The sequence below is a fragment of the Falco cherrug genome, chromosome 3 (assembly GCF_023634085.1).
Source record: "Falco cherrug isolate bFalChe1 chromosome 3, bFalChe1.pri, whole genome shotgun sequence".
Classification (NCBI taxonomy): domain Eukaryota; kingdom Metazoa; phylum Chordata; class Aves; order Falconiformes; family Falconidae; genus Falco; species Falco cherrug.
The window spans coordinates 71,908,539-71,922,657 of NC_073699.1; the positions used below are offsets into that span (position 1 = coordinate 71,908,539).

At 35.9% G+C, this 14,119-nt stretch overlaps 1 protein-coding gene across 8 annotated transcripts in view; it reads left to right on the plus strand.

Moving 5' to 3' along the window:
- Positions 1 to 14,119, plus strand: part of INVS (inversin) — a 98,641-nt gene that overhangs the window by 46,714 nt on the left and 37,808 nt on the right. For 7 of the 8 annotated variants that reach the window (XM_055703783.1, XM_055703784.1, XM_055703782.1 and 4 more), the window contains 3 exons: positions 2,696 to 2,863; positions 8,918 to 9,098; positions 12,605 to 12,714. In XM_055703783.1, the coding sequence (XP_055559758.1) occupies positions 2,696 to 2,863; positions 8,918 to 9,098; positions 12,605 to 12,714 (459 nt within the window). Of the gene's footprint in view, positions 1 to 2,695; positions 2,864 to 6,023; positions 6,164 to 8,917; positions 9,099 to 12,604; positions 12,715 to 14,119 lie in introns of those variants that run through there. The other variant, XM_027797908.2, reaches the window with a different exon arrangement.

Consider the following 14,119-nt stretch of genomic DNA (forward strand, 5'->3'; position numbering starts at 1 on the left):
AGTGATGTAACTGCTCAAATTCTGAAATCCTTATCTGATTTTATCATCTGGGAAGCAGGATAAGACAGCTGCAAGCCCAGTTTGCAACAAATGAACCTCTGTCCCTTCTGTACAATGGAGCTGAACCAGCCCATGCCCTAGCAATCAGCTGTTTGCCTTCCAGGATATTCTAACATGTGTCATGGAAACCCTGGCTATAACTACAGCAGTCGTTCCGGAGCGGTCATGCTGACTCCCTGACCATGTTAATTAATTAACAAAGGTATATGGAAACCAGCCAATAACTTTTAGGAACCTTGCCTGTTGTTTAGCAGATTTCCAAGGCAGTATTAAAGCATTGCCAGATTTCCCACAAAATGTAAAGCACTTTTATTGCAGTGCATGTCATGAGCGGTCACAGTAGCAAAGATGGAATTCAGGTTGATGAAAGGGTGTCTCAGGGACAGAGTCCAACATGTTTGACCCTGTTGGACACATAGCTTATTCGTTTATCTTACTGCAACTGTCCGTACTGGGACTGTCAGATATAATTCCTGAACATAGAACAACTGTCTTTTACATCTACTTCTATGTAGGCAACTGACTGAAAAGCAGGTTGTAGGTGACAGAAGACAGTAAATCAGGCTACAATGGCCTAATCAAAAGTTTTTGCTTTCATTGAAACTGTCAGTTTCTAGGGATACTGGTCAGCTCCACTTCAGAAATAACACTTGTTAACTTTTTACAAATTTCTACTGCTAGAAGTTTTTATTTCAATTCAAATCCCAACAGGCTACAATCGTTTGAACAAGCTTTCTGGTGCTGGGCTATATGTTGTTGTATGCAGTGTCAGTTACCAGACCTTTTCTTGCAGCTCCTCCAAGTCATGTCTTAGAATGAGCTCTTTTTCAGCAAACTACCAAATAGACAAATTATGTTACCATGGTACTAAACTAATAGCTTAAAGCAACAAACACAAAAAACAGATCCTTTTTGCCTTCTTTCTTTACAGAGACGTTAAGGATACGATAGTGAACTCTTATAGTGAACTTCAAGGGTGTTAATCCAGGGTATCATAGGCTTATACACTAATGTCCCACAGCAGATATTTCTCTCAATTTTCAAATCAAAGTGCCATGTAATATTTTGCAGGGGCGAGGGGGGAAGCAAGATGGGAAATAGAATTTGTTCAGTATGTTACAACCCTCTGTTACTTGGCAGTTGGGAAAGATGTGTCTGATAATATTGGTGTATTAACAAGTATTTTAGTTGTGCTGTTTAAAAAACACACACACACTGGTTTGCTTGTGTAATTATGAGCATCAATAACGCCCTTAGAAAGCCACTGGCAGTCTGTAATTGGCAGTAGGAGCATGGATTGCCTTTTGATGTTTTCTTGGACTGCCATGGGTTGGTGGGTGTTTGATTCAGTAATACTCAACCTCATAATTCTGAGTGAACAAGGACCATGTAGAAAGTCAAAACCGTTGCTCAAGATGGATGCAAGTCCAGTGTCAGTATTCTGTGCCATCTTCCTCTACTGGAGAGTAATCTTCTTATATGCTTCTGCATTGATTTGTGTTATTCCAAGAGATCTCAAAATTTAAGAGGGACCAAATAATTACTGCAGTTGTTCTGTAGTGCAGCCTCTGGTGCTGAGATCATTCTAACTTGGACATGACTGCTTAACACCAAGCTCAGATACTTTCTCCAGATCTGAAATTGCTGTACCTGATGGCATTGCCCTGTTGGCTGGCTAAGTAGCATGGACAGTATTCTCCTGACATAGTCCAAGAAATCCTCATACAAAGCAATTAATCTTCTACCAGAAATACTTATATTCCAAACATAAGGGCTTCCCAGTGTGGGTCTCATGTAAGATGGTGTAGCTTAGACTTAATTCAGACCTCAGCAGCAAAGATGTGTGAGTATCTACCCTTACTCAGGTAGATGAGCCTCTTGTTCAGTTTTGTTTAAAGCCTGTTTTCCACTGATTTGGAGTTGTCACCCACCCTAGGTACATGTGCTCCATTTTCTGTCAGTCCTTTTTACTGAGGTGTAACAAAAGTTTGCTCATTTGCCGGTTGTTTAAAGCTGGTTTTGCCTGTGGTCCCTCCCCTCTGCTCAGCACTGGTAGCACCACAAATGGAATGCAGGGTCTGCTTCTGGGTATCAAGTACAGTAAGGGCATAGACATACTGGAGCAAGTCCAGTGGAGAGCCACAAAGATGATTAACAGATTGGAGTCTCTGACCTCAGGGAGAGGCTGAGACCTGCAAATGTTTAGCCTGAAGAAGAGAGATCAGGGGTAATTTTACCAATGTATATAAATGCCTGATGGGAGGCTGTAGGACCCAGACTTTTCTGAATGGTCTCCAGTGAACAGATGAGAGGCAATGGGCACAAGCTGGAATATAATAACTTCTGTTTAAACCTGAGAAAATTATTTTTTTTTTAACTGTGAGGAAGGTCAAACTCTGGAACAGGTTGTCCAGAGAGGTTGTGGGGTCTCTTTGGAGATAACTACTAATCTGACTGGACAGTGTCCTGATCAACCTGTTCTAGTTGACCCTGCTTTGAGCAGAGTTGGACTAGGTGATTTCTTTCATTCTGTGAAAATATAATTCAATCATATTTCAGGTTCTAACCAACTTTAATGTTCATCTTTTAATCATATGTGAGTGCATTTGTAAAACTTGAGAATATTGTCTTCCAGCAAACTGCATTGCATTGGAGTGCCTACTACAATAACCCAGAGCATGTGAAACTTCTCATAAAACATGATTCAAATATTGGAATCCCTGATATTGAAGGAAAAATTCCACTTCACTGGGCAGCTAACAACAAGGACCCTAGTGCAATTCACACAGTGAAATGTATTCTGGTAAGAATGTCTATTATATATATAACACTTTCTGTATTTGTTACTTCAATAGAATTTTTTTATTATCTTGAAATTTATCATTTTAGTCCACAGACTCTTTGAGAATGAAATAATTTGCTTTTCCTAATATCCATAATTTTGTAAGAAATCATCTTAAATATTTTTCCTCTCTTAAGAGGGATTTCTTCAAAGTTCTATAGGTCGATATCTTTGTTCCAACTCATGGACTGTAAAATTTCTCTTAATTAGTTTGAAGTGTGTAACTATTCATTAGGGGGTATGGGAGGGAGGAAGGGGTTGCAAGTTCTCCTAGTTAAAATGGCCAGTCACGTGACTCATCTCGGTTGCATCTCACACACAGATTTTTGTTGCGTGTCTTCATTATTTGAAAGTTTATTTCTAGTTATAACTGTACTGACAAGTCTAATTTAATTTTGTCTTTCAAGTCAGAATTCTGGGAACTATTTGATCAATTATCAGTCAGCATATGATCAATTTATTGAGAGGCTTTCAAAATGTTTTTGTGTATGGATTTAATACTTTTTCCTTGATGGCATATTTTCTCTTTCTGCAGTATTTCAGTTCCATTTTCTACACTGACAGTTATAATGAGTAGAATGAAATCATGTGCTCAGCTTGATTTTCATCTTGATTTTTATTCTGTGGAAATCTCTGAAATTCACTAACATGGAAAGATACAGAAGTCTCAATTGAATATTTCTCCCATTACAGCAATCTCTCTATTATCTTTGTCTTTCAAAGGTCTTTCAGAACTAGACACATATTGATTGTAAGCTAACTACAATGACTTATATGTCTGTTTCCCTGATTAGCTTGCAAGTTGAGAACTAGTGTGGCATATTAAAATTTGCTTTGCTTTTCTCCAGATCACATTGATAATTTTACTGTTACTGATACTTTTTTTTTACAATGAAAATAGTTTTTGAGAAGTTTCCAGTGTTAAATTAATGCGATTTTATTTCTGTATTACTTCTGTTTATTCAAGTTATTTGTAATTTGATCTAAGTTTTGAAATAATTTGTCACAAACAGAATTTTGTCTCAAAGTTTTAGTTTCTATATACCATCTAATTTTCTGCCACATTAAGAAATAAATTTTCTGAAAAGTAGGTAAGGATTACTGTATTCAGATACAGACTTTTTCAAACATTAGATAGTCAAGGTGAACGTTGTGGGTCGGTCCCAGCCAACAGCCTAACACCTGCACAGCCACTCACTCACCCCTCTCTTACAAGACTGGGAGAAAAGAGAAGGAAGGCAAGAACTCTCATGGATGAAGATAATGACAGTTTAGTATAGAAAGCGAAAGTTGTATGCAAAAAAGGGAGCTTATTCTCTACTTTCCATCAGAAGGCAGATGTTAACCACTCCCAGGAAAGTGGCAAAGGAGCTTCAGCGTTCATAATTGTTGCTTTGGAAGACAAACAGTGTAGCCATGATATCCCCCCTGCCCCCCTCCTTTCCTTGAGCTTTTTTTAGCTGACCATGATGTTATATCAATGAATATTGCTTGGGTCAATTTGGGTCAGCTGTCTCAGCTGTGTCCCATCCCAATCTCTTGCCCACCCCAGCCCACTCACTGAGGGGAGCAGGGCAGGGCATGAAAAAGATAAATCCTTGATGCTGTTGAACCACTATTCAGTAACAGCCAGAACATGGGCGTGTTATCAACAGTTCTAATCACAAATACAAAGCCCAGCACCATACCTGCTGCTGCGAGGAAAATTAATTCCATCCTAGCCAGGTGCACTATAAAAGGTAAAAAATACCTGTCTCCTTACTGAAGGTGTTCTCAAAGATTCTCTTTAGGTAATACAGAATGATGATCATGTCTAGTTTTTTTGATTCTTTTCTTTTTAGCACTGACAGTTAAAAGAGTATTCCTGATTCCATCTAGCCTTTTTCGTGCATCAGTTAAATTGTTTATATTCCAAATAGTTACACCTGTATATGCTTGTTGATGGAGGAAGATAATAAAAGCAATTTAGCTTACAAAATATGCTGTAAACGTTGATGATACAGAAACATTGTTGCTAGGTAGATTAAACATGTTGTTGAGTATAAATACCTTTTCTTTTGGTGGTGGTGCCTCTGAGTTTAATCCTTTAGTAAGATCTTGTTTTCCCTCCAAACTGAAGTGTTTCTTCATAGATATCTGCCTAGCAGAGTTTCTAATCTTCCCCTCATTTCTATAGTTGCATTTTGCCGTATAACTCTATTCCAGATCTATTGCTCAGGCATCACCTCTGATTCTCATTCTTCTCTAGGTCTTCACATCCAGATTAGCATTACAGTTTTTCACATTGTTTCTGCATGGTACTTCTAATATATGTACCCATACAATTAAAATTTCTATCATCTTGTGTCTTAACTTACATAAGTGCATTTCTAAGTTCACAAGAATATTGTCTTGTAGTGATAGTGCAGCAGGCCGACAACTCTGTCACTGTTGCCTTTCCATTTTCATGACTGCATCCAACACAAGCCATTTGTCCTTGCTTTCATGATAGAGTGCTATAAGCTGTAAGCTATGTGCTGGTGCTCAGGTAGCAGTCAGATATTGATATTTACTGCTGCTCAGTCTACATTGGCAGCCTTTGTTGCCTGCTGACTAAGTTATGAAAAACAACACTGCTGTTGTTTTTCTCATGTTATCTTTGACACTCTGGCAGAATTCCCCAGAAAATTATATTTCTCTAGTGTCCTACTCAGAATTCTTCAGTGCTGCTTTACAAAATCTTGAGAAGAGTTAAGCTGCTGGGTTTTATTGAGACCACGGTCTATGATACTGAAAAATACTGTATTGTTTTTCCATGCCATCTGGTTGTGTCCATTCATTGTCTCCTGTTTATAAATTCCTAAAATTAAGGGTCATCTTTCTGTGTGCTGTTTTTTAGTACTTAGCTGAGGGGAGAATGTCAAAATAAACAATACTGAAAAGAGCCCAACTGATTGCTAAAGAAGTAGGTTGGGTTTGCAGGGGTGACAGTTATGCACACATTGGTTATATCTTATATTGAAATCTGTGAAATACAGTGAAAATGGAACCTATGACATATTTAGAAAGTAAACATGTGAAGTAGAGAGAAACTCTGATCGGGAGGTCCTCTCATAGTCAACTTCCTTTTCCACCTTTCCAGATTCAGCAGTGCTTGGTTACATGAAAAACTTTGGGAAGATTTAAGGAGAAAAGAACAGAATAAGGTTCCATTAATATGATGGAAGCAACTGCTTAGTACTCTGTCTATTTTGTATCTCTTCTCTTTATTTATTCTTCATGGTAAGAGACATGATATTTACTTATTACAACACTTTCCATTATTGCCTACAGTTCCATTATTCTAATGACTGCAGAAAAATGTGTGTCTTCTGTGTATTGTGCTTAAAATATTAGTATAGTATGACAGTTTAATTATAGCTAGTCTTACAACAAAACCACTTTAAATCCAAAGAAATTATATTCCTGAATGTATACAAAATACAAAATTTTAGTTTAAGTGGCCAAAAATTTCAAAACACAAGTACTTTTAGACTAGAATATAAGTAGTGGCTTTGTCATTAAAAGATGCTTTACCACTTTGCAAAAGCAACACTTTTGATAATGAGGATATGTTCTGGGCAACATCAGGGACTTTGAGCCAGGAGTTCTAGGATTCATGTATTTAATATGTTGTTGTGCTTTTAGAAGGCTTGAAACTTAGCTATCCAGGTTACATCAGTACGTTACAGGTAGAGTGAAGAAGCATTTGGTTTCCTGTTTGTCCATTTTGTTCAAACAGGTTTTCCTTTGGTGGAGTTAGAATTTCAGTAATAACTTCTGTGCATGTCATCATTCATTTTTAGTCATTTCTTAAAAGTGATTCTCATAAAGATCACTTCTGAATTGTAGCAGTGGACTCTATACTCCCCCTGCTGAGCTCTTCGAGTAAACAGAAAGTAAGCATATTATCAGTTAGCTTTCTCTTGAGAATTATTAAAGCTGGGGAAGAACGTAAAACTTCACTTCTCAATGTAGTGGCTCAGATAAATACTTTTGAATGCTTATTAAAAGAAATGTTACTCATGCTTTGGTTATTGTGGTTTGTGCACGTAACAACGTTAACTTTGATTGTATTTTTAGTTGAGATTCATATCTACCAATTTTTTGTTTTTAATAATTATTTGTTGTTGCACAAGTGGCTAGATACAGTAATGAACTACAGTATGTTTCAAGTATGTTAATTTTTTTCTCTAGCAAAACATGGCTAACTACCGATATCTGAAATTGATGTGGTCTTTTATATGTGAGACAGGCAACGTAGCATTTACATACAGAATGTGAAGTATGTAAATGTTTAACTTCAGAAAACTTAAGTTAATCAAATATTAGGAGGTTTAAGTCGACACTGTTAGAAAGTAAGACAGTAAGAATTCAAGAATCAGGGCATTGCAGAGTTCAGTTTACTACTTCAGTATTAATTTGACCAGATTGCACTTCCGAAATACGGTTAAATGTAGCTCTAAAAGTGAGGTTTGAGTTGTTGGTTTTTTTTTTTTTTCTATTAAATAGAACATACAGAATGTACAAACTTTGTCAATTCATTTTGTAGACAAACCACATCTCTGGAATTTCCTGACCTTCTGCTTCTTGATTTATTATTCCCAATGTTAGATGTTAATTTTCTAGGTAATATTTACTGCATTTCAAATAATGCAAATACAAGTGATTTTATGGCCTATTTGTGTGCCTAGTGAAGTTGGTAGGAAAAATTGCAGTTAGTTTAGTGAGGAAGGGATTAGGAACTTGCTTTAACTGCTAACAAGCTGCAGGGATCACAGTCTCTCCCTCCTCCTTCATAAGTATATTGTAAGATACAGTGTGGCTCTATTTTCAGAAGGATTGTTTTTCTTAATTATCATGGTTAAAATCCACTCTAGTGTTGGAAGTTTAAAATCTCAGGACTACATTCTCTTTTTTCTTTTGCACAGGGTTCCCATGACTTCAGTGAATTGTTCTGAATTGTTGGTGATAGAGCAGCAGACTTACTATCTACAGTTTATTTAAGCTCTTGTTTTGACATTCTGCTTCTGCTGTACGTTTGGTGTCCTGCATCCTGAATTTCTATTGTTTTATTATTTACCGTTTTTCTTTAGAGATACCTATTTTTTCAGGAAAGTGAAGTTTAAAGTTTGTATTTCATTGGCCTTTATGATATTTGCAGATATTTGGAGATCTCTGGAACACTGTGATGATGTTCACTTGTACCTGTTCTGTTCTTTTGTCTGAGAAAGAAAGTAATGAAGAGAAATCTGTCTAGAAAAAAGTTGATGAGAGGAAATTATCATAATATGAAATTAGATAGCTAGGGGCCTTATGTGAAAGTAATTTAGCATGTTTTTAAAGAAAATGTGATGAAAAGTCAAGTTATATCTATTAATTCCTACATTATTTGATCAAATGACTAATCACAATACTTTAGAAGGTTTTTTTACTCAAAATTGAGCCCATTACAAGTAGATGCATTCATTAGAAGTTCTCTCTAATTTACTTCTATCCTGTCAGCTAGAGACCTTGACATCTCCTTTAGAAATACTCTAAGTCATGTGGTTTGAAAATGCTGTAAAAGTATAATGAAAGGCATACGATTAACTTGTGAAAAAAGAGGAATGTCCTAGAAGAAAAATACAAAGATATATATGTTGTGTTCAGCTTAGGAAATCAAGTAAGAAGATCTAGTTATTTTTACAAGTGTCTGAGTTATTCTTTCAAAGATCTGTGTAAGGAGCCACTGGCACAACAGACTGGTAAAACTGTAAGTTGTGTATGAAAATCAGATCTTATACAAGTAAGTATAAAAAAAAATTCCGTAAGAAATACTTGAAGATAGCCTATACTGTAACAAAAGTATTTGATTGTAGGGCTGTATTCTACTGAACAAGGACGGTTTATCTATTTATTATAAGACTAAAAAAAAAATATCTGTAAAGAGTATATAGTTTTCCTCTTCAACTTAAATATATTTTTAATCTTGTATATATATATATTTTTTTTAAGGAAGCTGCACCTACAGAATCTCTGCTTAACTGGCAAGACTATGAAGGACGAACTCCCCTTCATTTTGCTGTTGCCGATGGGAATGTAGCTGTTGTTGATGTCCTAACCTCCTATGAAGGCTGCAATGTGACATCTTATGACAACTTGTTTCGAACTCCCCTTCACTGGGCAGCCTTACTTGGTAAAATGAACAATGCTGAAGTCCTTTAATATTTAATTGACTGTGGTGTTTAACCTTTGTCTCTGATTTTTATTTAATTCCAGCCGAGCGTTATGCTGACTGATCTCTTAGATCAATACAATAGAAACAATAGTAGTTTCTGCTAAATCAGGATTAAAGTTTGTGTGTAAACTGGGGGTTTTTAGCTTCAGTCTCCAAAGCATTGTAAAATGCACTGCTTCAGCAGGCGATATACCAGCATGTATGCCAGACAATCCATTGGGGTGCATGAAGGAAACATCAGAACTTCTGTTTATGTTATTTTTAATCTGAAAAAAATAAGAAAACTTTACTCATACATAATATATAGATTGATGATATCACCCTCTCTTGGTCCATATGTAAGATGGTCATGTAGAGTTTGCAAGGTGTCCTGAGGGAAGTGAGTGCTCCACAACATGGAGGGGTTGACAGTGGCATCATTGCTCATTTGTGTGTACTGCAGTTTACATGTGCCCAGTTAAGTGGATTTATGTGTTATACTATCTAGTTTTTACTAAACTACTCCTCAGAAAATAGACAGGTAACTTAAAAAGATTCCCACAAAGAAACAGCAGATAATCTGATAATGCCAGCACAAGTGAACAAGAAAATGGCAGAGCTGACACTTTTCCTACTCCTAGTACAAGCTCTTCATCAGATACATTTTGACAATCTAATCAGATCTGACAATAAGTTTTATTCAGATAAAGGGGTTTCTTTCTGCTCAGATTGCTGCTCTGAGACTCAGGTGCTTGGTAAATTATAACTCTGCATATATTAATTTTGCATAGTTTGATTTTACAGGTTACGAAACTGGATCTTTACAAAACAGGTAAAAACCAGATTAAATATAGTCCAAATACAGGAAAACAACTCATTAACTGACAAGCACAAAAATAATATGATTTAGAAAATTGACCTCCTATTTTCCGTTTCCTATGTACAGGGGAGAAAAATAGCCACCATGTACATACCGGATAAAAAGAAAGAATCTTCAAACACTTTCTCTCCCCTTTTAATGGCTTCATCCCCATGATCCTTTGGGACGCTGCTGACAAAGAATGCAAATAGAAGAATCGGATTGCTCACTGGAGCAAGTTACTGCAATTTCAGTGACAATATACACGTAGTCTGATTATGTTTACTTTAAAAAACAGAAAGAAGGAAAGAATGTTATCAGATTTGCATTTGCATTCAAGTAGGGATATTGAATTTTTACAGAGAAACTGTGAAACATTTTAAGTGTTATAAGATTGATCTCCCAAATAAATAGTTGTTATCACTTTGTTCTGTCCAAGAAACAAATTTTATTGTGTTTTTAAATTGATTGTATTTAGGAGAGTTTTGTCTGTTGGAAAAATGGATTGTCTAATCAATGTGGACTAAAGGCGGGAGATGTGCCAAGACCTCCAGCATCCTTTGTGAACTTGATGAGGTCTCTAGGTGGCATATGCCCATGGGGAACTTCTGATTGGTAAATTATGATTAATTTTTAGGGTTCAGTTTTTAAGTTAGATGCTGTATAATAGATTTCAAAGACTAAAATGTTAATAAATTGGCTAACAGTAGGAGGTTTTAAGTAGAGCATGGATACAGCCTCAAATACCTTGTTAAAGGTGATGGGTTGCATGTGACTGCATCTTAGAGCATTATTGCCCCTGTTACTTTTGCTTCAGCCAAGTTACATCTCTTCTAAATAAAAGTATTATAGAAATCGCAGTTCTTGACCTCAAGAACTGAGTTTTAATGTTTACAGTAATATCCAAGTGAGATCCATCTTTGCACCAATTTATTGCCTGTTGCAACCAATATAAATTTTTTTTCAACTCCCTCAAGTCTTCTTTCTCACAGATAATTTAGCTAAACTTCCTGTCCCAATTATAGAGTTCAGTTACCCTTTTTCTAGTTGTGTATCCTGAAAGTTCAGGCAGCTTTTTTTCCAGGCTCAGTACTCCTATGGATTTCCTGCTGGGATTGCACTCAGAACCAACTTCTTCCAGTGCACTTCAGTTCACTTCTTAGAGTCTTGAGATGGGAGGAGCACAGCAACGTTACAGCTCCTCTTTTTGGTGTTTTTTTGGTAGAAAGGGACAGAATGTTGTAATGTTCTGGGTCCTGGCTCATCTGAATGGCTGAAAGGAAAGAGGAACCTTCCTGTACACCCTAAAGTCTTTAGAGAAAAAGAGCCCCCACATAGCTGTTTATCCTATTTGACCCACGTTGACCATTTCCTCTTTTTTTTCTGATACTTCTATACAGAGAAAGTCTGAAAGTGTCATTCCACAAAAGAAGTCTTGCCTAGTCCTCCATTTCTTAGGTTTTTAAAAGCTACAGGCCACAACTATTACACAGCTTCATTCTGTAATTGTTGGTGTTTTCATTAAAACGAAGTCTACTGCTAGTGGAAAGGTTTCCTCATTTTTTTCCATTTATTCTGAAGTAATTTAAGTCAACTATGCAAAAGTAACAAGCTACAAAATTGATTGTTTTCCCCACATGCAAGATACTGGGAGAGTAAAAAGTACTCTGTAAAGTCAGAGTATTTGAATGTAGTTTATGCCTTGTATTATCTTTTAAAATACCAAATCATTAAGATATTCTGAGCTGCATATGCCTGCAAAAGAAAGCATATGAAATGATCAGTTGACTTTAGTGGCAATTTACTACTATATTGTCTTTGTTTTCCTGTCTGTGAAGTGGATGTAAAGTTTACCTATCCCCCCAAAAACGTTGTGATTTTAATATAAAAACATTCTGATCTGTTTTGATGGAAGGAGTTGTGTGTGTCAGTCTGCTGTTTATTGCAGATATGGCAGCTGGTAGTAGACTAGCCTCCAGATTCTATACATCTTCAGCTGAAATTTTGATTGAGTAAAATCTAAGCAAAAGTTTACACTTAATTTCTCTAAAACAGTGTGATGTTGGATGAAATTGTCAATGTTGGTTTAGCCTACCTTTTAGTGTAGATGAACAAATGTTCATCAACATCAGTCTGTGCTCACATTCCTGCTTCTGACTGAACTCACTCGCAAATGCAGTATCTCATCAGGAGCTTTTTCTGGAAATATTCAACTCATTCATTGCAATGTTAAAATCACTGTTGTCTCGCCAGCTGCTGCTGGTTTCTTTGTTTAGGAAAATGCTCTGGTGATTTATTTAAAAAGAAACAGAAAATCTTTCCACGTGTTCCTATTCATAGGTCATTCCAGTTTACAGATGCCCCTCAAAAATGATGATAGAGAGTGTGGAACTGGAAGACTATTAGGAAGAAGGTGCATGCCAGTCTTAATAGTTCAAATAATCAAGTCTTATGTTTCTGTGTTATGTTTAGATTATAATGGCTACAACACAAATAGACTATCAATTTATTGAAATCTGTTTATTTTCTTCAGGGTTTTTTTTTGTTGTTGGGGTTTTTTTAATAATGAAGTATTCAATTTTAGGACATGGTACATAAACTAGTTTTATTATATTGTTTTTCTCAGGTCATGCACAGATTGTCCATCTCTTATTAGAAAGAAATAAATTTGGAACTATCCCATCTGATAGTCAAGGTGCAACACCCCTACATTATGCAGCACAGAGCAACTTTGCTGTAAGTAGCATATACCCTAAATGAGACTTAAATATATTTTGCTGAAGTATTTATAATGTAACAAAGTGTTTGAGTTGGTTTTAATATCATATAAACACAGTGTTGTCTGCACAAGCTTAATTTAGAGTATGTGGTATAAATGTGGTTAGTTCAATCTATTAAAAATAGATTTAAAAACCCTAAATTGCTGTACAAAGAAAGGTCCTTTGATCTATATGTTTGCGTCAGAACACAATAGTCATTTAGGTACTTCAACAGAAAGGAGAGTGGCACCTACTATTTTACAGTGCTTTCACTTTTTAAGACTCATTGTAGCAAAATCTGAACAGTTAGAAGGTATCTAGAGTGAGATCACCTGTATGAGTATTTGCACAGCTGCTTCAGTACCAGTCAAACCAGTCTTTGCCTTCAAGAAGGTGATTAACTTATAAATATTTGCTATTATGAATAAGCTGTTATTTCATAAATAATGGCTACAGAGTGAGTAGCTTTTCTCAATCCTCCATGAAATCTTTTTTTTTTTTTTTACATTTTTAATACTTTTAAAATATTTTTTAAGTTCAGACAACAAAGAAAATTTGCTTCTCAGATAGCCTAATGCTTATATTTTGGTACAACAGATAATTTTTTTCTAGAGCAAGATCAGGTACAGTAGAACTAAATATAAAACTCAGCCGTTTAATGATTGCTGATCATGCTGATCATGGATGTAGCTCTCAAGCACTGGAACTTATGAGGGCTTTTCTCATGCTGCTCTGTCTCTCATAGTCGAATTACGCCACGCATAGTAAGCTGAGAGCTCCCATCTAAGTTCTCTTCAGTTGTATTATTCATAACCTCCCTTTACAAAAAGGGTTATTTCGTGCCTAATTAACATAGTTATGTAGCTCATATTGTAGCATTTTCTTAACAAGGATACTAATTTGGGTCTTTCTTGCACACCCACATATTAATTTTCATTTTAAAAGTACTATTTTAATGCCCTTGAGAACCATTCAAGCTGACAAATCCAGAAGTACTATTGAAAGAGGAATCTGACCAATGTATATTAATACCACAGCTGTCACCTGTTTCCTTGTGAAGAGCATGTTGTGGGATTTTGCTGGGTTTTTTTGGACGTGGTCTTAGTAAGACCATACAGATACTTTTTAAGTTCAGATGTTCATTGGAGGATATCTCTGTGTATACTTTACACCTTTTTAGAGATTTTTTTATTGATGTTGGTTACTCTCCATTACATGGTATCTGCAGTTTGGGTCTGACTCACAAGCCTAAAATACGTATAATGTAAAAGCCGTTCTTTCTAGTTTGACTCAGACTCATGGGAAGGATAGAATTGTTTTTATTTACAAACTGATGATTATCTCCACATGCTTTTATCTTTTTATCTTTTCTATATTGATAC